This window comes from Plutella xylostella, chromosome 20 (assembly GCF_932276165.1).
Source record: "Plutella xylostella chromosome 20, ilPluXylo3.1, whole genome shotgun sequence".
NCBI lineage: Eukaryota > Metazoa > Arthropoda > Insecta > Lepidoptera > Plutellidae > Plutella > Plutella xylostella.
The window spans coordinates 4,340,411-4,367,132 of NC_064000.1; the positions used below are offsets into that span (position 1 = coordinate 4,340,411).

Sequence of the window (26,722 nt, forward strand, 5' to 3'; positions counted from 1 at the left end):
ATCTATTGTAGTACTTAGGTAAGTATAAATAGGAATCATGAAATCATTGATTACCGATGCTACCCGCCGGATACGTTTGTTAATAAAAGACCATAGAGTTTATTTTTACACAAAAAAAACGTACCTACTGTACACTGTGCCCTGAAAATTGTGAATACCCGCGCCTAATACTTAGCGCATATAATACTTACCTACTTAAAAATATTGCAAATTGGCAATCAATAACTCAGAATCATCCAGTGAAGAAGACATCATGGCCTGCAGTGGACTATTAGGGGCTTTGTGTTTGTTTGTTTTGTGAGACAGGGAAACCTCAAAGCATGTTAGATAGATGCGGCATGGAGACACAGCATGTGCCAACTCTCGGCCAACGCTAAGATTAGATAGTCTTTTCTAGTCGACCCAGCACGTTTGATACAATGTTGGTACTATCTTTTATACATAATAATAATACGATAAATTGTGCATTTTGCCCTCACTAATTGGCAACAGGTTTTGTTTTTGACATCGACCAAGTAAACAAGGCAACATGTATCCATGATTCAGTATCTTATCAGCGGAAAGAGAAAGAAGACGTATTTTTTAATTACTTTATTGTTAAGTAATATAAATAAGTGTGCAGTGTAATGATTGCCTGACTCGAAATAGTGTAGCATCAGCTGATTCTGATACTGTGGTGTATATTCGTTATCAGTGGAGGTAAGACCTGCCTACCTACTTTATTTTGTAAATAACCTCATAGACGTGTGTATTTCATAATGTCAATGTTTCTGTTCATGTCATTAGTAACATAATATTAAAGATAAACTATGCAGTACCATATAAATAATATCCCTTTTTACAATTTGTGGACTTTTCCTGCTTTGTAAAAGATGTCATAAAGATAATTTTCCCATCGGACTGTCCATTAAAAATGATAACAATGTACCTAACGTCCTACACACTATTTGTATCACATTCATGAAACCTTGCAAATACACTTAGTTCCTATGCATTTGTAACATAATATACTTACTAATGATGGCATTTACCTAAGCAATAATTAGGTAATTCCGAATTTCGGATAATTCCTACTAACGAATTGCATTCCTTCTCTCTTTTAAGTCTTAGGACTGTGGTGGTCATGATGAAATAATAGAAGCCTCCTTGTACATATAGTGCAGGTGGGTTATTCCGAATTTCGGGTAATTCCGATTTTTGCCAATTTCTTCAAACGCAGCCATACTTTGAACCGAGGAACAACCCAAGCAAGGTAGAAGATTAAGTTGCCATCAAGGTGAATCCACGGTTCAAAGTATGGCTGCGTTTGAAGAAATTGGAAAAAATCGGAATTACCCGAAATTCGGAATTACCTAATTATTGCTTAGGTAAATGCCATCATTAGTAAGTATATTATGTTACAAATGCATAGGAACTAAGTGTATTTGCAAGGTTTCATGAATGTGATACAAATAGTGTACAAGGAGGCTTCTATTATTTCATCATGACCACCACAGTCCTAAGCCTTAAAAGAGAGAAGGAATGCAATTCGTTAGTAGGTAAGTACGAGTATGTATGATTTTCAAGTGAAGTTCCATGAACTTTAACTTGAGCTGTTGAAATCAATCCATCTAGGTAGCCTGTATAAGGTGCTGTCTGAATTTCTTCTTTTTCTTATCGTAGATGACGGCAAACAACAATTAACAATCTACTTAACTAAATTCAATAAAAAAAACTTAGGTATATTATCATCCTACCTAAGATGTAAGCACCTGCCTAAATTTGGGTAGGTACTTATTTATTGGAAACCAAAAATGTAAAACATAAGGAAATTATACATAGGTACCTACCTAATAACAATTTAATGTTATTCACAAATAGATCCAAACATTATACTTATTATGTTTAATTGGGTGATGTAACTGTTCCATTGGGGGTAAGTACGTGTAGATAACAGAGCGAGGAAGCCCTACTAAAGTACTGTTCACAATAGACCCGGTTTATAAAGGCGACTTGAAGCGACCGTCGATTCTGATAACACTAAATTAAATTTTAGACCTGAAAAAGTTTAAATGTGGCCTAAATATAGTAATATGCAAAGAAACGTATAATATGATTTATAAACTAAGAAGGTTTTACAGTGGTATCTTTATACTGTTTGTATGTCTTCTGTTCAGTTATCAAATATTATTTGGCTACTAAATTATAGTATTTTTTTTAAATAAATGACCCCCTCCGTCACTACCTTTCGGCTTACTATATGAACCAATTTTGCAACACCTTGTATTTTTGGAAAACTCTCCCTATTATGAAACAACTGTCAGGAACAGTCAGGCTGTTTTTCCAGTTCACAGGTGAACGTATGTGTGAACACAACGAATTTCCAGAGGAAAGTGAGTAGTTTCTCTGTGCAACTTCATTTTATAAGTGCGTTTGTGTTGTCTATAAATCTGTCTTATCTCGTTTCACCCTTATGCCCGATATACCTACACAGAGCTAGTTAATTTTTCTGGCTAGTGATAGAAGCTAGCAAGCTAGTAAGAGTAAGAGGAAAGTTTAAGGCTTACCTACACAAGTGGAAGAATATAGGCTGATGAAGATGATTCATAAAATTTATCATAAATTAACAACGACACTATTCCCAGTCTGTCTAAGCCTTTACTTGATCAAAATCATCAAATTCGCATACAATTTTGAACCTTATTTGACTATTCTTTTAAGATGCAAATAGCTCTTATGGGAAAGTTATTATGATTGATTTCACCAGCAATCTCCCGTTTTGATAAGAACGAAAAGGTAAATAATAAGAGCTAGGACGTCATCACAAAACGCAAGTCACAAAAGATTGTTGTTTTAAAGTCCTTGTTATTGAGTTAGTAGTGTGTTTGTTTTCTTCTGATGTGTACAAAAACTTGGACAGCATCTTGATTTTATAGTTTTGTTTTTGTACAATACTCAGAAATTGAACTAGTGGGTGTGATTGGACCTAGGTAGGCTAGATTTCCTAGTGCATCCTCATCTTAGTTTTCCCGTGGGAACTGAAGGATAAAGGGCTGAGTAGGTAGGTTGATAATCAAATTGACGTCTTCGGTCTTTTATTATAGAACGGTCGGATTGGGAAAGTCTGAAGGTTTCAGACTTTTTCATGTTGCATAGTGACCTTCTTTATATAGTGACCTTTGTTAACTACACCTTTACGTACACATAACGAAAGGAGACACCAACTAACAATATCCGCTCTTTTCAGAAGCCGGAGTTGAGCAGCTACTTCACAATTGGATGAACTGAAAATAAGCAAAGATGGTGTTCTTCCTCACTAGATGCACAAAACGGTAAGTTTTTCAAAGTAGTTACTTAAGTAGGTACTTTTAAAAATAGTAATTACATACTTCTTCTTCTATCGTGTAAATGCACTAAGCTAACTTCCTCCAGTTTATGCTTAGTACTTTCGGTTTGCATACATACTTATAAATATAGTCATGTAGGTATGCGAGTAGCTAAACAAACGGAGTACGGACGATTGACCAATGGTGGTCTAGAGTCGGTCGGAGGGCTGTCAGTAGCAGACTCAGCAGACCTGCTGCTGCATGGTCAGATGGACAAGGCACAGGACCGGGAAAGTTGAGGTATTCGTATTAACCAAATTGAGGCATCTAAATATTTTCAAAAGTCAGTCGGAGTCGGTTGTGTCAAAAAAAAAAAATTCAGTGTGCGCTTTTTGGCACTTTTGTCCGGTTAGTCCCGCTATGGTATGGTCCCAGTATGGCACCCTCTTAAAATACCTATCAAAAAGTCCCGCTATGGTACCCTTCAGTTTTTGGTACTGTTGTAAAGAAAAGTTATACAATGCGTTAAGAAAAAAATAGTATTAATAAAAAATATCTTTTCTTAACTATTATAGTTAAGCAAGATAATATTTATTAATACTATTTTTTAAACAAATCACGCTCGGTAATTGTCGTTTCACTTCAGGTAGTTACCTGACCAACCGGTTTTTTCGTAAAACAATAGAGACGAGCCCTTCCTCGAATTCGTATATAGCTCTTCCCTTTTGTTTTTATGAAAATAGAGAGAGACAGTATTATTCCGGGTTTAGTTTGCTATTTGCAGCTGTACTTTTGCGATATGAGTAATTAGGATAGCTTGTTAGTTTATCTATTGCAATAGTTTGGTAGAATCTGATAGCAACGAATGTTCTGTGGAAGATTTGTTGCTATCAGATTCTACCAAACTATTTTGGACTTACGTTAAAAATAACAGAACCAGCAGTGATAGCAGCAGTTATAAATATTTTGAATTAATAAAAGACTGATTTAATATCGCAAACAGACGTTTTATTGATACACTCCTAAAAGTATTTATTTATAGATACACTTTTCTTTTCAGTTGTACCTTCTATTGTCTAACGTAGATCTAAAAGATGGGTACCATAGCGGGACTTTTTGATAGGTATTTTAAGAGGGTGCCATACCGGGACCATACCATAGCGGGACTAACCGCTTTTGTCGTTTTGCTAAAAACGTTAAGTAATTAGATTTAAATGCATGATGGGCGATGTTATTCGAAAAAAAAACAGCAAATTTTAAGATACGTAGATATTTGTAAAACATTACCCTGTCGCTATCGCGCGGTCGTAGGTAATTTCCAGTTTTAGCATAGTTACCAATTCGCACCAAACTTGTAGAGTAGGCGGCACCCACATCTACATACCTACCTGGCTACACTCACATGTCATTTACACGTGATATGATATTTTATACCTTTTGAGGAGGTAGACTTTGACCAGGATCAGGTTCAGGAGTAACTATGAGGAGGGAATTATCAATCAAAATGTGCATTGTAAGTAATGTACTTAATATGTTAAAATTATTCAAAACGTAAAAGTGCTATCCTACATGTATTTGAACAAGTTGGTAACTACACAGAGCCACCGCCACTCTTACATATGTATAGGTAGGTAGGTAAACTCACGAGCAATGAATAAGTTCCACTTACGAAATATTAACAACAAATTAACACATTTTTAAAAATAATTTATTTATAAATTGATCTAAGTACCTAAATATTCACGTTTTTTGTTAGTATTATTCATATGACCTGTTAAATGTACCTACCTACTTACTTCAATATTGCAAACGGCTTCATTGAGCTAGCCTTTTCCGTTTAGGAGTAATTTGGTGCTATTGTCACTGGAACTTCTTCATTGTTCGTGAGTGTACAAGTTACCGCCGATAAACCAAAGAATGATAGCCAAGGCAATAGGTCACACAAGTCGATAATACTTCTTTAAGTATAATCTAATTATACATATAGGATTTAGAGTATATTCTAGATTCTAGACAGACAATCCATGCTATCTGGAAAGTGATTCCACAACAGATCGGTAAACAACTGAAGATCACTACTGTATGTACATACCTAACTTGTAGATAATGTCAATGATACGTCCACTTGCAACGAGGCAAGCCTCGCTCTAATCTTTGACTTCTCTCTGTGGAGATAACGCTGTAGGTACCTACCCGTGGAGGTCACGAGTGGAGGCACGGCAACCGGCCACACACCCCCGTTTCATCATAGCCACACTGACTGAAGATAAACAAAATAATAACGGCTGATAATTTCACTATTATCGCTAGTATTATTCGCATTTGTTTATGCCAATTTACAAGTTGGAAAATTTCAAGTTTCGTGAACTCTTCTTCTTATCTTTGAGTTGTTTAGGTACCTACATAAACATTATAGTTTTTTTGGCAGCACGTAAAATAAATAAATAACAATTATTAGGTAACAAGTACAACACAGAGAGCGGTCGTAGCTCAGTCGGGTAAGCGCCCGCTTCTCACACCATAGAGATGCGTTTTCGAATCCCGGCGCTGACATGTAGGTACCAATGAGTTCTTTTAACTTAAGTACAATGTATACCATCGCTCTTACGGTGAAGGAAAACATCGTGAGGAAACCTGCATATCTAGATGTGCTAGATGTAGATGTGTGAACCCACCAACCCGCAGTGGACCAGCGTGGTGGGGAAATGGTCCAAGCTTAGGAAGGCAGTTTAGACCTTGAGGATATGCACAACGGTTCCATTCGAGAGAGCCAGGTGCAGGTACTTACACCCCCACAGAGATTAGAATAGAATAGAATAGGTAACAAGTTTGGTTCTTTTTGACTGAAATTGCTAATTATACCCTATTTACGATAGGAACCACTTTTTTTCTAGGGCATTTAGAATTGTATGCGTAAAAAAAACAAGTCCCTACATATTTATGTAAATCCTAACTAATATTATAAATGCGAAAGGAACTGTGTCTGTCTGTCTGTCTGTTACTCTTTCAAGCCAAAACTACTGAACGGATTTGAATGAAATTTGGTATACCTACATAATTATGGTCTAGACCCTGAGGAAGAAAATAGGCTACTTTTTATCCCGGAATTCCCACGGGAAAACTTTTTAAGGCGAAACAAAGCTCGCGGGAACATCTAGTATCTTATAAGAAGTACAAAGTCACGAGACCTACAAAGTTTCTTTATAGAGTAGCAAATATTTTTTCAATAATTATTTACATTTTATATTGTATTATATTATAAGAATAAGTAAAATATTCGCTCTCCAAAGAGCCTTAAAATGAAATATTGCCAATATTTCCATCGAATATCCCCAAGACATACACAGGCTCTGTGCATAATGTTGTGTTGTAAATGCACTTTATTGATGAGCAAGGATTTGCACTCCGCAGGGTTCACAAACACGTCTCTCTGTTGCATACAAAGTTATGGATGTTATGGGACTGTGGGATAGATGTTTAGGTATTTGGGTTAAGTAAGGATCTAGGTACTTAGGTATAGGTATACCTTCAGGATGTTGCAAAAGTGGTTTAGTAAGCCGAAAAAGGGTGACTCTGGCTGGGGATCATTCTAAACAACTTTCGATCTACGACTTTTGGAAATTATAGAAAAGTAGATACAAAAATGTCACGTGACCAACAATGTTTCTATGGAAAAGTAGAATGAACCATTGAGTCACCCCCTTTTTTAACATATACTTACCTACGAAGACCCTGTAATCCCTGTATGTTTCATGACTGATATTAAAAATTATTTAATGAAGTGAAGTTTAAATCGGTTGGATCACTTTAAATTTAAACCAAATAGCTTCATGGTAAAAATAATGTTGATTTGCTAGGTAACTACTCTAGGCGAGGTAGCAAAACCTAACTACTAAGTATTCTAGTTTGGTCTTATGCCTACTTACTAGAGTTAGTGCACTTTTTTGTATTATCTAATAAGTGTTCCTCATAGGCGACCGGATGGCGTAGTGGTTAGTGACCCTGACTACTGAGCCGAAGGTCCCGGGTTCGATTCCCGGCTGGGGCAGATATTTGTTTAAACACAGATATTTGTTCAAAACTCAAACTCAACTCAACTCAAATTTTTTTTATTCATCGTACAAATATAAAATTTTCTGATGAACGTCAATTTTTACAAATTACTCTCCGTTCGGATAAGGGGGGGCTCTTTCTGTCTAAGGAGAAGAACGGAGGCAAGAAACTCCTGAGCCATCTTTTCAAAAAAAGACTTAAAACTAGTTGGTATACAATACATATAAGCTTAATAATTATTATAATAATAATATGAGCAGAGCTAACTACTTATCACAGCCATGCATTAACGTCCTCTAAGTAATCATCAATTTTATAATAAGCTTTTTTACTGAGTTTCTCTTTAATGTAACACTTAAACTTATTCTCTGGCATTTGAGCAACTTCTGCTGGAAGCTTATTATAAAATCTAATACAGTACCCTAAAAACGATTTATTAACTTGGGTCTTGGATGTGCCCGTAAAATGGCAATAGGCCCGCCCCCTATTACATTGGGACTAATATAACAGTAACGAAAAGTGGGTGCAGCAATGCACCTCTGCCTACCCCTCAAGGGAGTACATAAGTACAAGGTGTGAGTGTATATATTATATATATTTATATTCTTCCTCATACTGCGATGAACAGAAGCTGGCAAATTCCATGCGAGAATGTTATCGGAACGAGTCACGACCTTAATATTTAGAACAATAAATTGCTTTTCCATGATAATTAATAATTAATGAGATTAGTTGCGTAACGTGTAGGTAATAAACAAGTAAACAATATCGGCCGTGCAGGCGCTATCTACTGGACTATGATCCAGATGCAGTTATAAGCATACAGGGTGTTGCAAAAAATATTATTAGTAGTAGCCTAGTATTAAGCCGAAATATGTTATTTTGAATATTTTTAAAGCCGTAACACAAAAGTTGTTCAGGATGACTAAGGCCGAGTTTTTTGATCCGTGGTCAACTTTAACCATTAGTCAAGGCACTTGTCAAACACGACAGCTGCATACGATTTTTGTTGGTTTTTAACTAATAGTAGCCATTTTTGACCAATGGTTGAGTTAACTAGGGATCAAAAAACTGGCCCTTAGTCACCCCCTTTCGGCTTGGTAGGTAGCCCATACCAAATTGTTAGGTAACTTCCGGTCGGTGGGCAGGGCAATCCTGCTGATGGGAAGTTCACAAGATACAATTCCACCCTCTATAAATACAACTATGTAGTTACTAGGGTTAAGGTTGGTACAGCTACCATACCACCACCGCCACATTAGCACCATTGCCATCATTGGGGCTCGTTAATACAATTTTTAAGCCTTACGTTCACAGGCTGTAGAACTAAGCAGGTTTCAAAGATGATGTAGTAAAACGACTGGTAGTAGTAAATATCTTAATTTTAGCACTAAAGAGCTGGAATGGTGAACGGTCATGACCTTAGATCCGAAATAGTTTATATTAATATTCATTATGCCTTTATGTACTTACTTAAGTAGGTATCAGTGACTCTCAACTATGGCGGTTAATTTGAACTGGTCAGTTGACAGCGAAGTAAAGGACAACTACAAAAATTATAACGTGATTATAACTGTGATTTTAGTCAAAAGTAAAATTCGAATAAGTACTGAACAATGAACACGTACCTAACTAACTTGGGTCGCAAACTAAATATTAGACCACCTTGATCAAATTTTTCACACAGTAGTCATAATGTGTAAGTACTACTAAGTACCCAGTTATCTGTTGAACCCGGACTTGTACTGATGGTCAAGATAATGAACTAAAAATGGAATAATTATAATAATATTTTGTAAGCAAAACTCGCAAAAACACTATTAAAATAACTATCTGCCTATCTTTATGAACAAGAAGTTATATCAATTAACTGGAGCTGCAGAAAACTGGTATCTGCTAGATAAATGCGCTAATATATTGTACTCTGTACTGTGCGATATAGGTACTTAAGTTATTTTATCACTATATTATTATCCTATTCTTTGTGTTGGTTAGTATTGGTACGTTACGTAAGTACCTACCACTCCAGTTACCCATTAATAAATAATAAACCTATGTGCCTACCATTTGTGCATAAATAATCCATTGAGAAAAAGACCCCTTAGAAGTTACAAACGCAAAAAATTGCCGTTTCTGCCGGATACAACCTATATGTAATATTTTTCTACATTCTAGCAAATGCTAGGCATTCTGGAATTAGCATCTCTTGGGCGTGAAACGTGGTAGTTTTTGGAAAAACACTTTCAAACGGATATTCGATTTTTTTTACTATTTGGAGCCGCTAGTCCGCGTTGGGTTGAACCTTAAGATGGCGAGCAGTTAAAATTGATCCTAATTGTAAAAGCTATGTTTTGTGTCAAATGTTTTTTTCTCTATTCCTAGCACAACGATCGCAATCATGATTCATGATGCAACAAGCGCGCCTTGAGCTTTGATACCCGCTCCCTTACTGGGTGACGAAATACGACGCATACATTACTGGTCCCATGCAAGTAGATACGCATGTACATATCAGCAACTAGCACTTGGTAGGTGTGTATGTCATCAAAATATTTATACGCTATAACATCGATGAATGTCATCGAGAAAACAAGTTTTTAAATAGCTTTGATGGAACAACAACGCAAAGATATGGCGTCAGCGGCGAGCCTCTGGATTCGACCAATGAGAGCGCGCGGCGCGCACACTCCCTCTATATATATGCGCATGAGCAACAAATAGATCACATTCCAAGTTTAACAGTGTGGTCCTAAGCATCTAACCATTAAATGGGTGATAGATTAAATACAATAGGGTATTATAGGTGGTTGATATATTTATTCAGCTTCACGAATTTGGACAAAATTTAATTTCTTTTTTCAAAAGAAATCTTTTAATTGTAAATATTTATTCTAAAGTATTAAAACTGTTGCTAATTATTTTCGTTAATTAGCCGGTTAAATTTACCAAATAGTTTCTACTTAATTAATATTTTAAAAACTCAACATGCTGCATTTCAAGTCGATCCCAGAAGACTACATCAGGAAAACTGCCCAGTAAGTTTTATAATTTGCCTAATTATGCAAGATATGGGTATGCCTGCCTACTAACTATCTCCAGTTAAAAGATACTAAGTTACATACATACGTACTAAGTTACATAGGAAAATACTTATCTTATATCTGAAAAAAGAAAAAGAAAATGGCCAGTAAAGTCAAATTTAAGTAACTAACTAAGATAAAAGGTCTGAGTGGCCTGAATATCTTTTTTCAACGGCAATGGTTAATTATTTTAATACGTGCAGATTTTCCATTAAATTTCTGTTAGAATAATTTTAATGCTTAAAACGAAGTTTCGGTAATTATTATCTGTAATATATTTATATAATTAATAGTTGTTCAGAATGACCACCTCATTCATCATATTTTCGTACTACGCTTAATTACCTACCACGTTTTCAACACACTATACCTACCTCTAGATGTAGATACCATCAGGGTAGGGTACCTTAAAAAAATATCAGATGATAAAAATAGGCCTCATTTTGTAAAACTTGCCATTAATTTGCGTTTATAAACAAAGAACCAATCGACCGGTTTAAATATAATGTTACCACTAGTCACCAGCATTTCCGTGGAATCTGGATCCAGTTGCGATCAACAACAACCTTGGCCATTCTTTCTACGTTTATGAATATGCAGGAATATTCCTATTACTGCTGAATCTTACAAACAACCGATAAAATTTGCAAAAAATAACTTAAGTAGCATGCTACGCTTAATTTACATAACTACAATAATTAGAGCCATAATGCAGCCCTATCTTTATTAAGTCCTCTCTTTAAATATATTTTTAAATTTAATTAAAGCAAAAAAGTTGGAAGTAAGTAGGTACTTAGGTATACTTAATACTACTTTAATGGAAAACTTCAATACATATGTGTAAATTAATTAGCTAATTATAATTACGTACGTATTGAAACTTCGATCCCGTTATCTAAACGTGTGTCCTACTAACTAGGTAGGTATACCCAAGTAACATTTCATTCGAGCTTAGGTTGTAAGAAATGCCTTTAGGTTTTATAAGGGTTGTGAAAAGGTTAATGCTTTGCTATCTGGTCATATTGAGTACTTGAGAATGATTACTAAGTCCTAAAACTAATTGTTTATTAATACAACCTTGTAGCTGCTGATAAGAGTTTATATTAACGTTATTTTAACATGTATTTCAGGAGCATTTAGTTCTAGGATCTTATAGTTGTCGTAGACTCCTGATTTACTTCTAGAAAAGCTAGCATTAATGCTAAAGTGAGAGCTTAAGGTTAAATTTTTAACCTTGATACAACCATAAAGTTATGGAATATTTAAATTACTTATATGTATTTTTTAAAACCTATCTTAAACCTTTAGGTTGATAAGAGTTGTCTAGGCAAACAAATTAGGACTACTTGGTGAAAACCAAAAGCATTAAGCACTGGCTATGAGCTAAAGGCATGATTTAAGTCCTACAAGAATATTTTAAAGCTTTAGAGGCATCCTCAAAATATGTTTAATGCTTTTTAGTAATTTCCTAACGGCCGCCATATTTTTTCACTGAAATAAAAAAAAAAACTTACCAAAAAGATACATTTTAATTAATAAGGGAAAATTCAGTAGCGTTTCCTATACTATTCCAAATATATGTTTTTTTATATAGACAGTACTTTATAATAAAAAAAAATAGATAAAATTTTATAAACATAAAATTTTATCTATTTTTTTTAATTAAAATATCTTCAAATTTATCATTTACAAAAGGCCCGTCACTTATACAGAACTATTATCCGAAAGTATCACAATAAAGTGCTAGTCGCACAAGGTTTTCATATTTCCTGACTTCAGCCTAACTACTTACTATATTTTGTATTAATACAACACTTACAAGTTAGCCATTTTGAGTCTTGGAAAGTGTCAGGTAATGGCGCCATTTATTATAATTATTATAAAATCTTACACAGAAACATTTTAAGACCCGAGAGTCCTGGGAAGGCATTACAAATATCCATCAAATATGTTTCAAGTTATAGAAGAGTTACATCCAGGACTAATTTAGAACTTAAAAGCTGTCTTCCAAGGTTATGTTAACGTTAAATTAAGGTTGTGAAGGTTTTATTTAGGTTCTGTGTAAGTTGTTCAAAAGGTTCTGGGTTTGAGCTATAGGTTTTGCTGTAGCTCTCAGAAAGGTTCTAAAACGTGGGCCCTTTTTGCACTCAGGAGGTTAATATAAGGTTAATATAAGGTTATCGAGCCTTCTAAGTCTCACGAGTTGATTTCCATACAAAGGTTCTAGAACCTTTTCAAAACCTTTTTAAAACCAAAAATGTTACTTGGGTAACGTCTTACTCACTCCCTAACTAAACACGACTTTATCTAACTTAAAGTGCACAGTCATTATCTAATTTCGCCCTATTAATTAGATAAATACTTTAATACAGAATTAATAACAAGAGCAATTAGGTTGTAAAGTATAAATTATGAATATTTCTATTTAGCTTCCTACTTAAATACTAACTATTTGCGAATTTGTCACTAGGTATTCCATTATGTTTTGAGACACCCTCGGTCGGTCGGTTTTTGTCCAAATGTTATTTTCAATTTTGCTGTAGGTTGTGATTTTTATTTTTATAGTTACTTTAAGTCGTGTCCCAACCATTGAAATTCAGCGGCGGCACTAATAACTATAGCTAATTTCTTTCCGTGAGCAGGATCTCGATCACGAGTGCTGCCAACTCAAATCGTAATTCGATAGCAATTTGTATGACAAGTGACTACGTTGGCGCTTTTTCCATATGCGTATTGCCACGTTAGCACACGTTAGCCCGTGATAGACCTCTTAATTTATATGGTTCTGTTTTTTGTTGTAGATGTGCTCAAGTGGCGCTGGCGTGCAGCCGCGCTGCGCACCAGTCCGCGCTGCGCGGCGCCGCCAAGCTCAACCCTGAGCTGGCTGCACTGTCCCCGAAGGTGAGACACCATCTTTGAAACATATTGAAAATCACAGGCCAATTTTATTACCTAACTACTTTTTTTTTTTTTAATCTGTGATAACTGTAGTCCCTGGTTCAAGCCCCTGCCAAGGAAATTATTTGATTAACACAAATATGCTTAGGTAGGTACCTAGTTCTCGTGTTTGGCTTGGGTTGAGCCGTAGGTTCGCCCCTACTAGTTACTTTCAATCTTAACGCCACACCGGCCAAAAGTGGGTGGCGAGGGTGCAGTATAGCATCTTTACCCACCGCAAGGGAATAGGGACATAATACACAATAAAAGGCGAGAGTGTCAGTTCAGTATTCTTCTCCACCATCAACTAACCCTCTCCTCCCCTCCACCAGGTGCGTGCGGGCGAGAGTGTCAGTTCAGTATTCTTCTCCATCACAACCTAAACCTTTCATCCCCCCCAGGTTCGTGCGTTCGTGGAGCGCAGCGCGGCGCTGTGCCAGCCGGAGCAGGTGCACGTGTGCGACGGCTCCGAGGCCGAGGCCGGCGCGCTGCTGGCGCTCATGCAGCAGCAGGGCACGCTGAGGAAGCTGCCCAAGTATGACAACTGGTAAGTGGCAGAGGATGGCAGAGGGAGAGTGAGGATTAGACGTGGAACACTTAGGGTAGTTGGAGAGCAGAAGTACCAAATCTGTAAGGCAGATAGAGGGAGGGAAACTGAGAATAAGACGTGAAAACTTAATGGAATTGGAGAGCAGAAGTACCAAAATCTGTAGCCAGCTTGTTAGACATATTATTATGTAACATGATCATGCGACCATCAGACTGAGACTGGCAAAGGACAACCAACTTGCATTGGATTCTGCAGCCCGAAACTACGATTCAACTGTTAATAACCTTTCCAGCCAGGATCCTCAAAAGAGTCTTAAAGTTTAACTCCTAACCTCCTTTCCCCGATTCAGCCAGGATCTTTCTGCAAAGAGTCCCAAACTTTAACACCTAACCTTCTTTCCCTGCAGCTGGCTGGCTCGCACGGACCCTGCCGACGTGGCGCGCGTGGAGTCCCGCACTTTCATCTGTTCGGACAAGGAGCGCGACGTGGTGCCCGCCGCTCGAGCTGGACAGAAGTCTGCGCTGGGCAACTACATCTCCCATGGAGACTATGATGCCGCTATCAATGAACGCTTTCCTGGGTGCATGAAGGGTGAGGATGATATTTCTGATAAGTTTAGCATAGCTTCTGTAGGACAGTCTGTATAACATAGCAGTGGTAATATAATCACATGTTTAAAGCATAGCTTATGTTCTACCGGACGTGCTACAAACGCTAGTCCGCAGCTGTAAGCCAAGTAGAAGAATCTTTTAAAATGTTGCTGATGGCATTCCAACATATAACTTTTGAATGATGGCATTCCATTTTATAACCTTTTTCTGCAAGCATCTGCTTGTTGAATCCAGGTGCGAAAAAGCCGTTAGACTCGTTCATTAACTAATAGGCCTTTCTCGCAGGTGCCTATCATATTTTTAACTCCTTGGAATCAAACAATACTTGATATTTCCACACGCAGAGGATATACAAGATGCTAATGAGTTGGTGTTCTTCGTCCAGGTCGCACCATGTACGTGATACCGTTCTCGATGGGTCCCGTTGGGTCTCCGCTGTCCAAGATCGGTGTGGAGATCACCGACTCGCCCTACGTCGTCTACTCCATGAGGGTCATGACCAGGATCGGTAAGCAGAATACATTTATATCTAAATACATCCAGTTTTATCTATTCCTAACCAGCCTAGGCATATTGGCCGGAGGACATCATCATTAAACGGAGTTTATACGATAAGCAGGATCGGAATTAGGTACTTCATTAGGTACTCTTCTATCCCTAGCACTATCTATAGGTGCGGTAAAGTTCCCCCATGAGATGCGAAGTATTTCTCTATCATACATTTATCTGGCAACTTAAAATAGCCCCAAGAATAGTTCCTAAGGTTTAGACGGAAGGAAGAGAGTCTTTTCAAAGAACCCTCGAAAATTTTACTGACCCCAACTTCTCTCCCATCACCAGGAAGCAAAGTCTTGGAGCTTCTCCGCAAGGACGAGAGCTTCGTGCGATGCCTCCATTCGGTGGGCAATGGCAGTGCTACCAAGGGCTGGCCCTGCGACCCCAAAAACACCATCATCCTGCATCGCCCCAGCGACGGGGAGATTGTCAGCTATGGTGAGTTCTTTTGACGATCTCTTTGTTTGAGTTTACTACAGCTCTGTTAAATATTACCTATCCTACAGCCCGTGCAGATTTCTTGGGTGAATAGAGGATTTTTAGTAAAATCATGACCACTGGCGTTAAAAGCCCCATTTATAATAGTGATCGGTCTAGTTCGTTCGATCGTGCCGTTTTCATGAGAAACCTATGCAATTTAATTGACTCTCAAAGTCAGTTGCACTCTGTTTCCTGTTGTCTAACGTTCTGGAATGTTCCTCGTGCAGGCAGCGGCTACGGCGGCAACAGCCTGCTCGGCAAGAAGTGCTTCGCGCTGCGCATCGGCTCCGGGATCGCGCGCCGCGAGGGCTGGCTCGCCGAGCACATGCTGGTGAGTGCACACCCCTTATCTTTATATACAGGGTGTAGCAAAAAGGGGGTGACTTTAAACTTTAGGGGGTCAATCTAAACTGCTTTTGTTCTACGACTTTTCGGCTTAGTATACCACTTTAGCAACACCCTGTATATAGGGTACACTGGCAATGAAAGCTAAAGTACCTACCTATTATACCTATGATGATTATGGGCTTATAATGAACTATAAATAACCTTGCGCTTGCCATAATAATATCTTCAGGAACCTGAAGATATGGCAAGCGCAAGGAAAATTCTCCCAAATGAATTCATCGATTTTACATAACTCTCCTCTTTCAATATAAAAATCAGAACCTACCGACAACGTGCCTAAAACCCACTATTCCTTCCACCATCCAGATCGTCGGCATAACAGACCCTCAGGGTCGCAAGCGCTACATCGCGGCGGCGTTCCCTTCAGCCTGCGGGAAGACCAACCTGGCCATGATGACGCCGTCCCTGCCCGGGTACAAGGTCGAGTGTGTCGGAGACGACATCGCCTGGATGAAGTTCGACAAAAACGGAGTCTTGAGGGCTATTAACCCGGAAAACGGATTCTTTGGTGTTGCTCCAGGTAAGAAGATGAATTTGTTGAAAAAGAAAAGACAGTCAAAACGTTTTAGTACCTAAATACCTACTTGCGGTTTTTTTTAATAAATTAATGTTTGATTTGTTTGTAGGAACGTCTGAAGCGACAAACCCGATCGCCATGTCTACCGTCTTCAAAAACACAGTGTTCACGAACGTGGCTGAGACGAAGGATGGCGGTGTGTGGTGGGAGGGAATGGGGAACGCCCCTGAAAACCTGACCGACTGGAAGGGACAACCCTGGACCCCGGCGTCGAAGACTCCAGCTGCTCATCCTAACTCTAGGTAGACTGAATGTTTAATTTTCCAATGCTTAATTTTTATAAAAAGTTAAAAGTAGTCTATGGTTCAGTGTTGCCTGAGTATAGAAAATACCTGAAATATTGGGAAAACATACTAAAATAATATTACATTTGTTTCAGATTCTGCACACCAGCAGCACAGTGCCCCATCATTGACAGCGAGTGGGAAAGTGCTGAAGGAGTTCCAATTTCGGCTATTTTGCTCGGAGGACGCCGCCCTGAAGGAGTACCTCTGGTTGTTGAGGCTAGAGATTGGCAACATGGAGTTTTTATGGGAGCTTCCATGCGATCTGAATCTACTGCTGCCGCAGAGCACAGCGTAAGTATTTAAACAGTATTATATTTACAAAGTGTTACAAAAATGTACCCTATTTTTTTCGGCTTACTATAAAAACCATATTTGCAATACCAATAACCTCCCTTAATAATAATGAATTGCTCTTCAACTAATTGTCTCATAATTCCAGGGTAAAGTGATCATGCACGATCCGTTCGCCATGCGGCCATTCTTCGGCTACAACTTCGGCGAGTACCTCAGCCACTGGCTGTCGATGCCCAAGCCAGGACGCCAAATGCCTAAGATCTTCCATGTCAACTGGTTCCGCAAGAATGAACAGGTAGATACTTACGCCATCTTACTATTTAATATCCATTGATTTTTTTTAAATAATTACGTAGATGTTTTCTACATACTTTCGCGCTAGATATTTAATTTTTACCTTCTGCTTTTTCAACAGGGCAAGTTCCTTTGGCCAGGATTTGGTGATAACTCCCGTGTGATCGACTGGGTCCTCCGCCGGTGCGACGGTGAGGAGATTCACCAGGAAACTCCCCTAGGCTACGTTCCGAGAGACGGCTGCTTGAACACAGAGGGCCTAGGCGCAATCGACATGAAGCAGCTATTCAGTATTCCTCAAGACTTCTGGATGAAGGAAGTAAGTATAACTCAATACAGCACTTTAGTTCGGTTGATTTAAATGTATAGTATTTATGTACGTAGATAGTAAAAATAAATTGCATCAACATTATGACACATATTTCTTTTCATCTCTTTTCCAATTTTGTACTTATATAATTGTTGTATTGTTTAACAGGCGGACGCTATCGAAAAGTATTTCAAAGAAGAAGTAGGAGAAGATCTACCAAAGGAAATGTGGGAAGAACTCAACAAACTCAGGAAGAACATCAAGTCATAAGATCTTATAATCATAATTGTTTTTTATCTATCATGATCGTAAGGAATTAGATTTTTCCATTTTGCAACTGAAATTCTTTAAAATGATTTGCAATTTAATTCTTGAATGTATTTATTAAACTTAAGTTAGGTATCTTACTTTTAGAAAAATATGTTTTATTGATATTATTATATAGACAACCTTAAGGCTGTGTTTATTTAAGTTTTAACTGTGACATAATCTGTTTATCTCTATTTTACAAATCAAAGCTTTCCAATTGTTATTTTATAGATTAATAATGTTTACGTAGGTATTTATAAAATTAAATATAAAAAGAAAAATTATTATAAAAATCTTTTAATATGCGTTAGATTACCTTACATCGTTAGATCACTTGATCATTTCATATGTTTCGCTGAGAAGACTCTAACCCCATCCTGTGTTGACGCTCGCGCGTATTTGGTTAATAATGCATTGACATTTATCTTTTCTGTTGCATAACACCTGAAAACATTTCAATGGTTAGTTTATTAAATGTTTATCATAGGGTAATCATCATCGAATACAAGAAATTAAATCAAATAATTACTCAATGTATGGTGATATATCAGCCACAGTCCACTTTGGCTTAGTTTGAAATAGTATCTTGAATCTTTCATTGATGTCTTCTGGTAACTCACTCTCAGCAAATCCCCATATTACTTGAGGCGTCGTAGACTTATCGATAAGTGCAATACCCAAAAGTAGAGACTCCTATAAAAGAAAACAATGTTATTAGACAAAATCTGCTTTATCGACAGTAAATAAATTATCTGTTAAATAGAATAAGCGTCTTACATCTGCTACCATCCCTTCCGGCACTGAATCTTTCCAAGCTTGCAGAAACTCAGCTAAATTGAATTTACCAGCACTTTTCAACAAAACTCCTGCTAAAAATCGGCAAACTTTATCTTGCTTATACTGAAAATACAGATCGCCACCTTCTTCTACAGTTGGATCTGTATAGTGTCTAAACATTGCCTCTAATATTGAAGAAGGCACTAATTCTTTTAAACTGTCAATTGTTATTTCTTTAGAAATGCGATCTAATGGCCATGAGTTTTCTTCAATGAGGTCCAACATGTAAGACAAGACACGAAATTCGTAATCAAACTCTAGCAACCTATAGTACCCATCAATTTCTATAGCTTGTATTTTTTCGAGTTCCTGGGTTAACTCAGCCCGTGAAGCTTGTATTTGATGAAATAGCTTGTTGTAATCCAATAGTTTGCTTTTATCAACCGCGTACTCCAACTCAGGTCCACGGTATCTAGTGGCTTCTAAAATCTTCCTTAATTTATTAAGCCGAGGCTTACATTGCTTTAGTTCATAGTATGTGAAAAATGTATTAACAATGTCTTTATGTTGAATATTCCTCGGAGGTTTGCCGTCATCTGAATCAGTCGATTTGTTGAGGCTGGTGTTTGATTTGTCGAAGGAAGTATCGGAATCACCATCCATAGAATTGTTTTTCATAGTTTCGTCGTGACCTGTATCCGTAGCAAACATTAGTTCCGGTACTAGTAAAAGGCTATTCGACGTTTCTGCCTCCTTAACATCGTATGTTTTAGTTTCTGTACATAAAACTACATTTTCTTCCCGCTCGCCTGTAACAACAAAATTATAGTAAATATCTCAATAAAAATCGGTAGTCATTTATATTAAGGTTTTTGTTGAAGGGTTCATTCCTGTTACTGGGACATAAATCAAATCTGTATGAAGTATGAACTTGTTCTATACAAATAACTAAGGGAGAAACAAAGGGGTTATGAAATCAAATTTAAGGATCACTAGGTTTATATTTCATGGGAGATTAACTGTTGTACTTGAGCCATTACACACAAAAGAAACTGTAGGTGCGATAAATAAAGACTGTCGATTTTACAAGCGCACTTATGTTCGCCTATGTTTTTAGTGAGTGCCGTGCAGTAGAAATGTCTGATAAGATTCGACATGGAGTTTGTCATGGCTCAAGTACAGTGTCATAGTTAAGTTGGTATTAAATACCTTTAAAAACAAGTTCTTTGCCGGCTTCTATTTCTTTCAGTAAATAATCATCAAGTTGCATTAGCCTCAAATTGTCATTATGAAGGCTCGCATCTGGGAATCTTAAAACTTGGGTAATATCAGTAAGTTCTGATTCATGCAATTTTGCTGTTTTTATTATTTTTCTAACTTCCTCTGATGTTCTTAGCTCCCTGAAATGAAAATAATAATTTTGATTATATTAAATCAATGCAAAGAAAATGAAACGGGTTCTTTTCCATACCTTAGACATTATGTAAAATCTTTTGGGTAATATTTTTGATTTGCAGGCAACACTAGCAGTATCTGTCAAAATTTTGACGTTGACAGTTGACAATTCTAAATTCCTTTTCGTCTCGTCTCGTCCTTCACTAATATTTCCGAATTACAAGTTTACGTTGATTAATCATAGTTTTATTGAATTAAAGATGTCTCTGTTTGGTGATATTCTTCCGTTAGGCAAACATGAGGAGAAGCAGAGCCAGGGCTCGGGCGCAGGACTCTCTCCGTACCTGAACTTTGATCCAAACTATATTCCAAAAATGCAGCCAGAATTCCTGTACCCTGACGATAGTCATATGGCCACAACTGCCAGGAGGTCCAACGTCGCACTACCCATCATTGGGATGTCGTTCATGACAGGTTCAGGTAAGAATTTGAAGCACCATGATAGACATAACCTCTAAATATCTTTGATATTTTTTTATGTAATGTCCTTGAGTATTTGCCCAGAAACAATATGTAATTACACAATTTGCAGTAATATTTAGTTTTTTGAAATGATTATAGGGGTTATCCATAAACAATCATGTATTATTTAGTTTAATGATATGACAAATTTTCTACAACTTGATAATAATATATTATTAACGCTTTTCCAGGTCTTGGTGGAGTGACAGGATTCTACAAAGGTCTGCGAGCCACTACCCTGGCAGGACAGAGTGGCAAAATTCGGAGAACACAAATTGTCAACTACATCATGAAACATGGTTAGTATTCTCCCTGCTAACATCAATGAAAATGTCAGGTTCACTAAATGAAATACAGGTTTATGAAGTAAGTTACCAGTATGTCATGTCCTTATTCATAACTAATCCACAAAGCCTTCTTATCCATTTATAAAATTCTATTCTATTCTTGTTTTGTATGGCACTTGTACTGTGCGTGACTAGCACAGTAAATTTTTATAAAATTCGCTAATGATTGTTTACTTTTTATCTTTATTTCAGGAACTTCAACTGGCTGCACTCTTGGGATCATTGCCTCATTCTACTCATGCATTGCTCTGGGAGTGACCTGGGTGCGGGACAAGGAGGACACCACCAACACGTTCCTGGCCGCCGCCACCACCGGCCTCATCTACAAGAGCACTGCTGGCCTCAAGTCCATGGGCCTCGGAGCGGCTGTTGGACTAACCCTCGCCGGAGTCTACACCCTCGTCACTGACAATGACAACATATGGAGCAAAGCCCAATACAACCGATTGTGATCACTCTATCCCAAAAGAGATTCAGAACTATTTTCTTTACATAGCTCTTATTGTAGGGTTATGTGAAGAACATAGATTTAATTTAATAATTAGCCATATTTAGGACTTATGTACATAATAATAGACTGTTATTTTTAGTTTATGTTAATCAACGCCAAAGGATCTGTTACATGTATTGGGGCTTAGTTATTCCATGTTTCGGTACTACTAATAGTCCACAGGCACAGCTATGCCTTACACGGTAAGCCTGCACATTGTTTGAATCGCCTATCAATTGCAGGAGTAGCACAATTTATAATAATTATAAATACTTAAGCTTGTTAAATTTTAAATAAAACATATTTTAGAAAATATTTTATCTTTATTTACGTCTTGACATAGATACTACAGTTTATTCATTGTATTCTACTAATTAACTCACCCCCATTGACTGAAAGGCATATCATATAAAAATATTTAATTGATTCCTTTACAATTTTACCTAAGAATTTTTTTCAAGGAATTAAGTACCTAGGTAGAATTTATTAAAACTGAAAATCCGAATCCTTTCAGAAATTGAGGTTGGTACAAGTATTTTATACTATAAGTACACATTGAAAGTTAAATAGACATTAATTAAATTTATTTTGAAATGAGAACCCAAGTCACAAGTTGTGATGATTTGTATTTACAATATTTAACTACATAAATGGAATATAGTATAGATACATCAAACGTTCCTTAGCTTGCAATAAAACAGCTGCAACATAATTTGGCACAAAAGGGTAGACCTCAAATACATGGGTTTGTTTATATAAAACAGTCTGTAGATAGCCTAACAGACAACTTCTACAAGCAAGTTAGCTTTGAAATAAGTTTAAGTATTATGCACACATAGCCATGTGAAAATGAGACAGCCTCACAGTGAAAATATTACCTAGCTAGCATTAATTACTTTATATATTATCTATTACATAAGTCATAACTCATTATAATTTTACACACAATTATTACAAGTAAGTAGGAAAGTACAAGTTTATGTATAAGTATATATTATTCTATCTGTCAGTGATGCACTAGTATGCAGTACTGTGATCGGTTGAATTCTAGTTGAGTAGGATTCAAGTTCACACTTAGGTAGATAGTCAAGTAAGAAACTGGGCATGTGTGATGGAGTCACTGATCAGTCAGATCAGCAGTTACTACATTACACATAGATGGATTTTATGTACCTAAGTAGGTAATGTTAATGTGTTAATTATAAGGAGATTCTAAACATTGTAAAAAATCAACAAAGATAATATCAGATAAGTATTACACATTAATTTATTTCTATTAAGTATAATATATTTATACCTACCTAATGGTATAGCCATAGCCATATTTATAAATACCTAGCTATAGTAATATCAGTTAATTTACAAAGAGCGTATACAGGGAGAAAGCAGGTTTCATACATTTGACCAACCAGCACTGATAAGCACGGGAAAATAAGCCATAGAAAGAACAATGGGACCTGGTAACCAGCTTTCTATCTGCATATGCCCTTAGGTCATTTTAATCATAATGAATTATGGTATGATTTTATATTAACAAAGCTAACTATGTAATATCGTGCCTTGTGTGCATGGCTCTGAAGGTCACACTCTAGCTGATGAAACAACTCTCTCTATCATACCGATTGCATGGAAATTTAGAAGAGTGTGGAATATCTGTGTTGTGGACAATATTTTATAACTTATAAAATTATTTCCGTATCATAAAATGTATGTGTATAAAAATTGGTACTAATTGAGTCCTGAAAGATTATCATTCATCATCGTCATCATCAATATCATGCGTTTCTGCTCTAATTTCAGGTGATGCCCACTATCATCAGTCAATGTGTACTGGAATTTTATTTATCATCATGATAATATTTGTTGGGTCCAAAAGGTCATAATATTATGGTCAGGTCTGTAGTGTCTACCTGTAGGAGGTTGGATGACACTCCCTCCTACCTACCCTATCCTTAGAAACTGCGGGTAGATGCACACTAGCCGACGACAGCTTGTATCATCAGCCCCACTTCGTCAAGCGCCTAGGTCCGAGCCAGTCAATACCGTTAATGCTGCCGCCCCCGACCTACGCTGCGCCAAGGAACAACACCCTATCAATCTGGATGTGAACGGGTGAAAATCAAAGAGGTAGAGGATTGTAATTTTTGAAGATTATTTTACTTGTAATTTCATCTGACCTACAGAATAATTAGTATCAGCCTGATCCTAGATCTCACATCTTATTTTTTTCAGTTATTTTAAGTTTATGAGGCCTTTAAGTTAACTTTGGGTTAAGTTTTAGAGGTGTAGGTACTAAAATGTCGCCAACAAATACTATCATTTAAATTCATTTAATAGAAGTCTTCTGTTATCTTGCTTGACTACAATCTACTACAGGTCAAAATATGTACAATATTTTTTATTTGATAATTGGCTTACCTAGATATTATTATTAGAAAAAAAAACTACCTATCTAGGTATACTAATATTTCGTAGTAGGTGTCTTGCAGGCTAAGATAAGGCAGGCCAAGTCTAGTTTACTTTAGCCTTACATAATCTGCTATCATCATCACATTATAAACTAAACATTAAACATAGTGAGAAACTAAACCTTAGTAAGTATTTTACGTAGATTTGTAACAAAATAATTGCACCATTGGTAATCTACACAGTACATTACGCATACACTACTGGCATGTAATCACATAGCGCCTGGATATTGCAGCCCGAGCCGCAACCCCTCACGTGGGAGGAGTCGCCTGTTTGTCACGATGATGACGCAGCATTCAGGATATTCTTCATGTCCTCTGGCAACACACTGTTTAAGTCCTCCAACCTCCGCGCTAGCAGCGTCCTCGTATTGTCCGTAACCGGGGGCCTGTTCTTTAAAACCTCCTTCAACTTTAGAACCATGTCTACTATCTCCACTTCTTTTTTCCCAATGGACCACTTCTTCAAGTCACTTTCGGCCAGGGCTTCTAGCTGCAGGGCACTGAGCTTCCCTGTTAGGTTGCTGTACCGCTCGTGGAACCACGCACTGAAGTTCGGAGTTCTGAAGAAGTTTTTGTACAGACCAATCCAATCTCCTTTTACTCCTGAAGTGAGTTGGGGCCCAGTCTGTTGAAGTGTGGCAAAGAAGTCCTCAGGGTTGAATGGGTTTGGCACGGGAGGGGCTCTGTATGGGGATATGTTCTTCTGCAGAGGCATGAGCGAGGCCATGTACCTCTCTAGGGGGATCATGAAGCTCTGCGTTAGCTCCAGCAGGTGCCTCCGGACCATGGCTGTTTGCACTTCCGAGGGTCTGTCAGTTCTTATACCATTATGCAGCTTCTTTATAATAGCTTTGTCTTTCTCAAGGAATGTTTTGTACTGTGTGTAAACACCAGGCGCTGTGTCTAAAAGCTTCATATTGCCGACCTTCCGCAGTTTAGTCTTAATAGATGCAGAATCACCAAGTTTGATTGTATGAGGCCAGTGTTGCAATGTTTTTGTAAAGAATGGGTTTGTTACGCCCAGTATTACACAAGGTGGGTTGAATTGCTTCCTGGTGAATTCTTTGAACTCACTGTCATGTATTGTGAAATAAGGTCTGTACTCTGCCGCATAACAAAGTGGTTGTATGAGGTTGGTCAACGCTTGCACCATGGCTGAGCATTCTGTGGGTGAACTGGCCATCACTACAATGGGTTCTGCTGTTATAACTAACTCCCAGAGCAAATGCAAATGGGAGATCACACTTGAAAGTGCATCAAACACATTAACATCCTGTATGGAAGCCAACACATGAGGAACACCAGACGAGTGAGCTGGCTTAGCAATATCAGACCGTGTAATTTTGCCAGTCTGTTGGTTTGGAATGTAAGACTGGAACACAGTTCCCAGCACGGGCAGCAGCACATTCTGCCCTGGCTCAAGTGGCGGCCAGCGGTTTATGTCATGACATGCAGCTTCTAAGCTGCTCTCCCCGTCCTCAAAGTGTTTAGGGGCTATGAGTTGCACCACCTTGTAGAACAGGTTGATGAAGGGCAGCCGCGTGAGCAGGATGATGCTCTTCTGGAAGTAGCCGCGGGGGAGGGAGGGGTCCTTGACCTGGCGGAAGTAGACGAAGCCCCAGTAGTGGGTGTTGTCGGCGCGCAGGCTGGCCACGCCGTCGTCGTTGTAGTCGAGCTGGCGGCGCGAGAGGCGCGCGCGCGAGCGCAGTCGCACGTGGAACTGCGTGTCGCCCATGCAGCCCGAGTTGGAGTCCGGGAAGGCCAGGTAGCAGATGTTGCTCTTCTCCTGGTCGGTGAGGGAGACCCCCGGCGGGTAAACGCCCTCCATGGCCTGCCCCAGCTCCAGGTCGAACGTCACCACGCAGATGCAGTGCAGCCAGTCCGCGAACCTGCTCCATTTCTTCTGAAACTCGATCTCTTCCGTGGGAATGTCGTCGTCGTCGAAATCGTGCCTTCCGCAAGCCATTGTTTTGTTTCACTGTTGTCAGCACATTTTTAGCGAAAATCTTTGTCGTTTAACACTGTTTGTTGAGGTATCACAGTTAGTGAACCGTTTTTATTTGATTAACACACCTCTACACACATTTTATTGAATAAAAACAAATCGCGACAGCGGAACGGAAGACAGACAGTAAACAGCTGTTTTGCAAATATGGCGTGCGCGCGCCAAAACTGAAGTTTAGGTTCAAGGCAAAAGAAATGTATTCTTGCGCTATACTCACACGAGTTAACTCAAAATTTATACAATTTTACTCACCCGCAATCCATTTTGTCGAGTTTAATAGAAAATAACGTGTTCAGTTAACAATGAATAAGAATTAAACTTAAAAACAAAGCGAAAAAGACATTCGTAAACTTAAAAAAAAACATTTACGGGATTGCGTTCCGATACATCGCGATCGCCAATCACGAAACACTCTATGATCACTCTTCAAGTTCAAGAAAGTTATGTAAATTAAAAATAGTTATTTTTGTATTTTTATTCTACAATAACGATAAATACGTAGTAAATTTAAATTCTAAGATTGATCGATTGAAATCAATCATTAAAATATTTATGTAAAATGTAGTAAAATTATCTTAACGGAACGCAAATGAAAGCATCGTTTATCATTATTCTGAGTGTTCAGCAATCAAAAAAGGGTAAAATTTATAAGTGATCAACCCCAA

The 26,722-nt window shown here is 37.8% G+C and overlaps 4 protein-coding genes across 7 annotated transcripts; 2 read left to right on the forward strand and 2 right to left on the reverse strand.

Moving 5' to 3' along the window:
• Positions 1–540: 540 nt before the first annotated feature.
• On the forward strand, positions 541–18,330 carry LOC105395850 (phosphoenolpyruvate carboxykinase [GTP]). 4 transcript variants are annotated; one of them, XM_038109894.2, is made up of 14 exons: positions 541–699; positions 3,227–3,311; positions 13,240–13,339; positions 13,777–13,922; positions 14,332–14,516; positions 14,922–15,044; positions 15,377–15,529; positions 15,799–15,902; positions 16,286–16,499; positions 16,606–16,798; positions 16,936–17,134; positions 17,283–17,432; positions 17,553–17,750; positions 17,910–18,330. In XM_038109894.2, the coding sequence occupies exons 2-14, from the start codon at positions 3,280–3,282 to the stop codon at positions 18,009–18,011; spliced, it is 1,899 nt and encodes a 632-aa protein (XP_037965822.2). In that variant the 5' UTR covers positions 541–699; positions 3,227–3,279; the 3' UTR covers positions 18,012–18,330. The 4 variants fall into 4 exon arrangements, with proteins under 4 accessions (XP_037965822.2, XP_037965823.2, XP_037965821.2 ...); XM_038109895.2 differs by lacking the exon at positions 541–699 and adding an exon at positions 2,834–2,969; XM_038109893.2 differs by lacking the exon at positions 541–699 and adding an exon at positions 2,852–3,040.
• A 24-nt stretch (positions 18,331–18,354) lies between these two features.
• LOC105395853 (sister chromatid cohesion protein DCC1) lies at positions 18,355–26,440 on the reverse strand. The gene is made up of 5 exons (XM_011567829.3): positions 26,310–26,440; positions 20,037–20,227; positions 18,828–19,636; positions 18,580–18,743; positions 18,355–18,494 (listed from the first exon to the last, which is right to left on the reverse strand). Exons 1-5 carry the CDS (start codon positions 26,318–26,320, stop codon positions 18,389–18,391), a joined length of 1,281 nt encoding a protein of 426 aa, XP_011566131.3. The 5' UTR covers positions 26,321–26,440; the 3' UTR covers positions 18,355–18,388.
• On the forward strand, positions 20,373–21,896 carry LOC105395851 (mitochondrial import inner membrane translocase subunit Tim23). Its single transcript, XM_011567827.3, has 3 exons — positions 20,373–20,702; positions 20,936–21,043; positions 21,284–21,896. Exons 1-3 carry the CDS (start codon positions 20,483–20,485, stop codon positions 21,541–21,543), a joined length of 588 nt encoding a protein of 195 aa, XP_011566129.1. The 5' UTR covers positions 20,373–20,482; the 3' UTR covers positions 21,544–21,896.
• LOC105395852 (protein DENND6A) lies at positions 23,715–26,256 on the reverse strand. The gene has a single exon (XM_011567828.3). The coding sequence runs from the start codon at positions 26,016–26,018 to the stop codon at positions 24,327–24,329; it is 1,692 nt and encodes a 563-aa protein (XP_011566130.3). The 5' UTR covers positions 26,019–26,256; the 3' UTR covers positions 23,715–24,326.
• Positions 26,441–26,722: the final 282 nt, after the last annotated feature.

Bases quoted from the DNA above. Each gene is read 5' to 3' on its own strand.
- LOC105395850 (XM_038109892.2), top strand. From the start codon at position 10,344: ATGCTGCATTTCAAGTCGATCCCAGAAGACTACATCAGGAAAACTGCC. The intron at 10,394-13,239 runs GTAAGTTTTATA...TTTTTGTTGTAG, and splicing joins TACATCAGGAAAACTGCCCA to ATGTGCTCAAGTGGCGCTGG. The intron at 16,500-16,605 runs GTAAGAAGATGA...ATTTGTTTGTAG, and splicing joins ATTCTTTGGTGTTGCTCCAG to GAACGTCTGAAGCGACAAAC.
- LOC105395851 (XM_011567827.3), top strand. From the start codon at position 20,483: ATGTCTCTGTTTGGTGATATTCTTCCGTTAGGCAAACATGAGGAGAAG. The intron at 20,703-20,935 runs GTAAGAATTTGA...ACGCTTTTCCAG, and splicing joins GTCGTTCATGACAGGTTCAG to GTCTTGGTGGAGTGACAGGA. The intron at 21,044-21,283 runs GTTAGTATTCTC...TCTTTATTTCAG, and splicing joins CAACTACATCATGAAACATG to GAACTTCAACTGGCTGCACT.
- LOC105395852 (XM_011567828.3), bottom strand. From the start codon at position 26,018: ATGGCTTGCGGAAGGCACGATTTCGACGACGACGACATTCCCACGGAA.
- LOC105395853 (XM_011567829.3), bottom strand. The intron at 19,637-20,036 runs GTATTTAATACC...TTGTTGTTACAG, and splicing joins CAAAGAACTTGTTTTTAAAG to GCGAGCGGGAAGAAAATGTA. The intron at 18,495-18,579 runs GTAATTATTTGA...AAATGTTTTCAG, and splicing joins GATATATCACCATACATTGA to GTGTTATGCAACAGAAAAGA.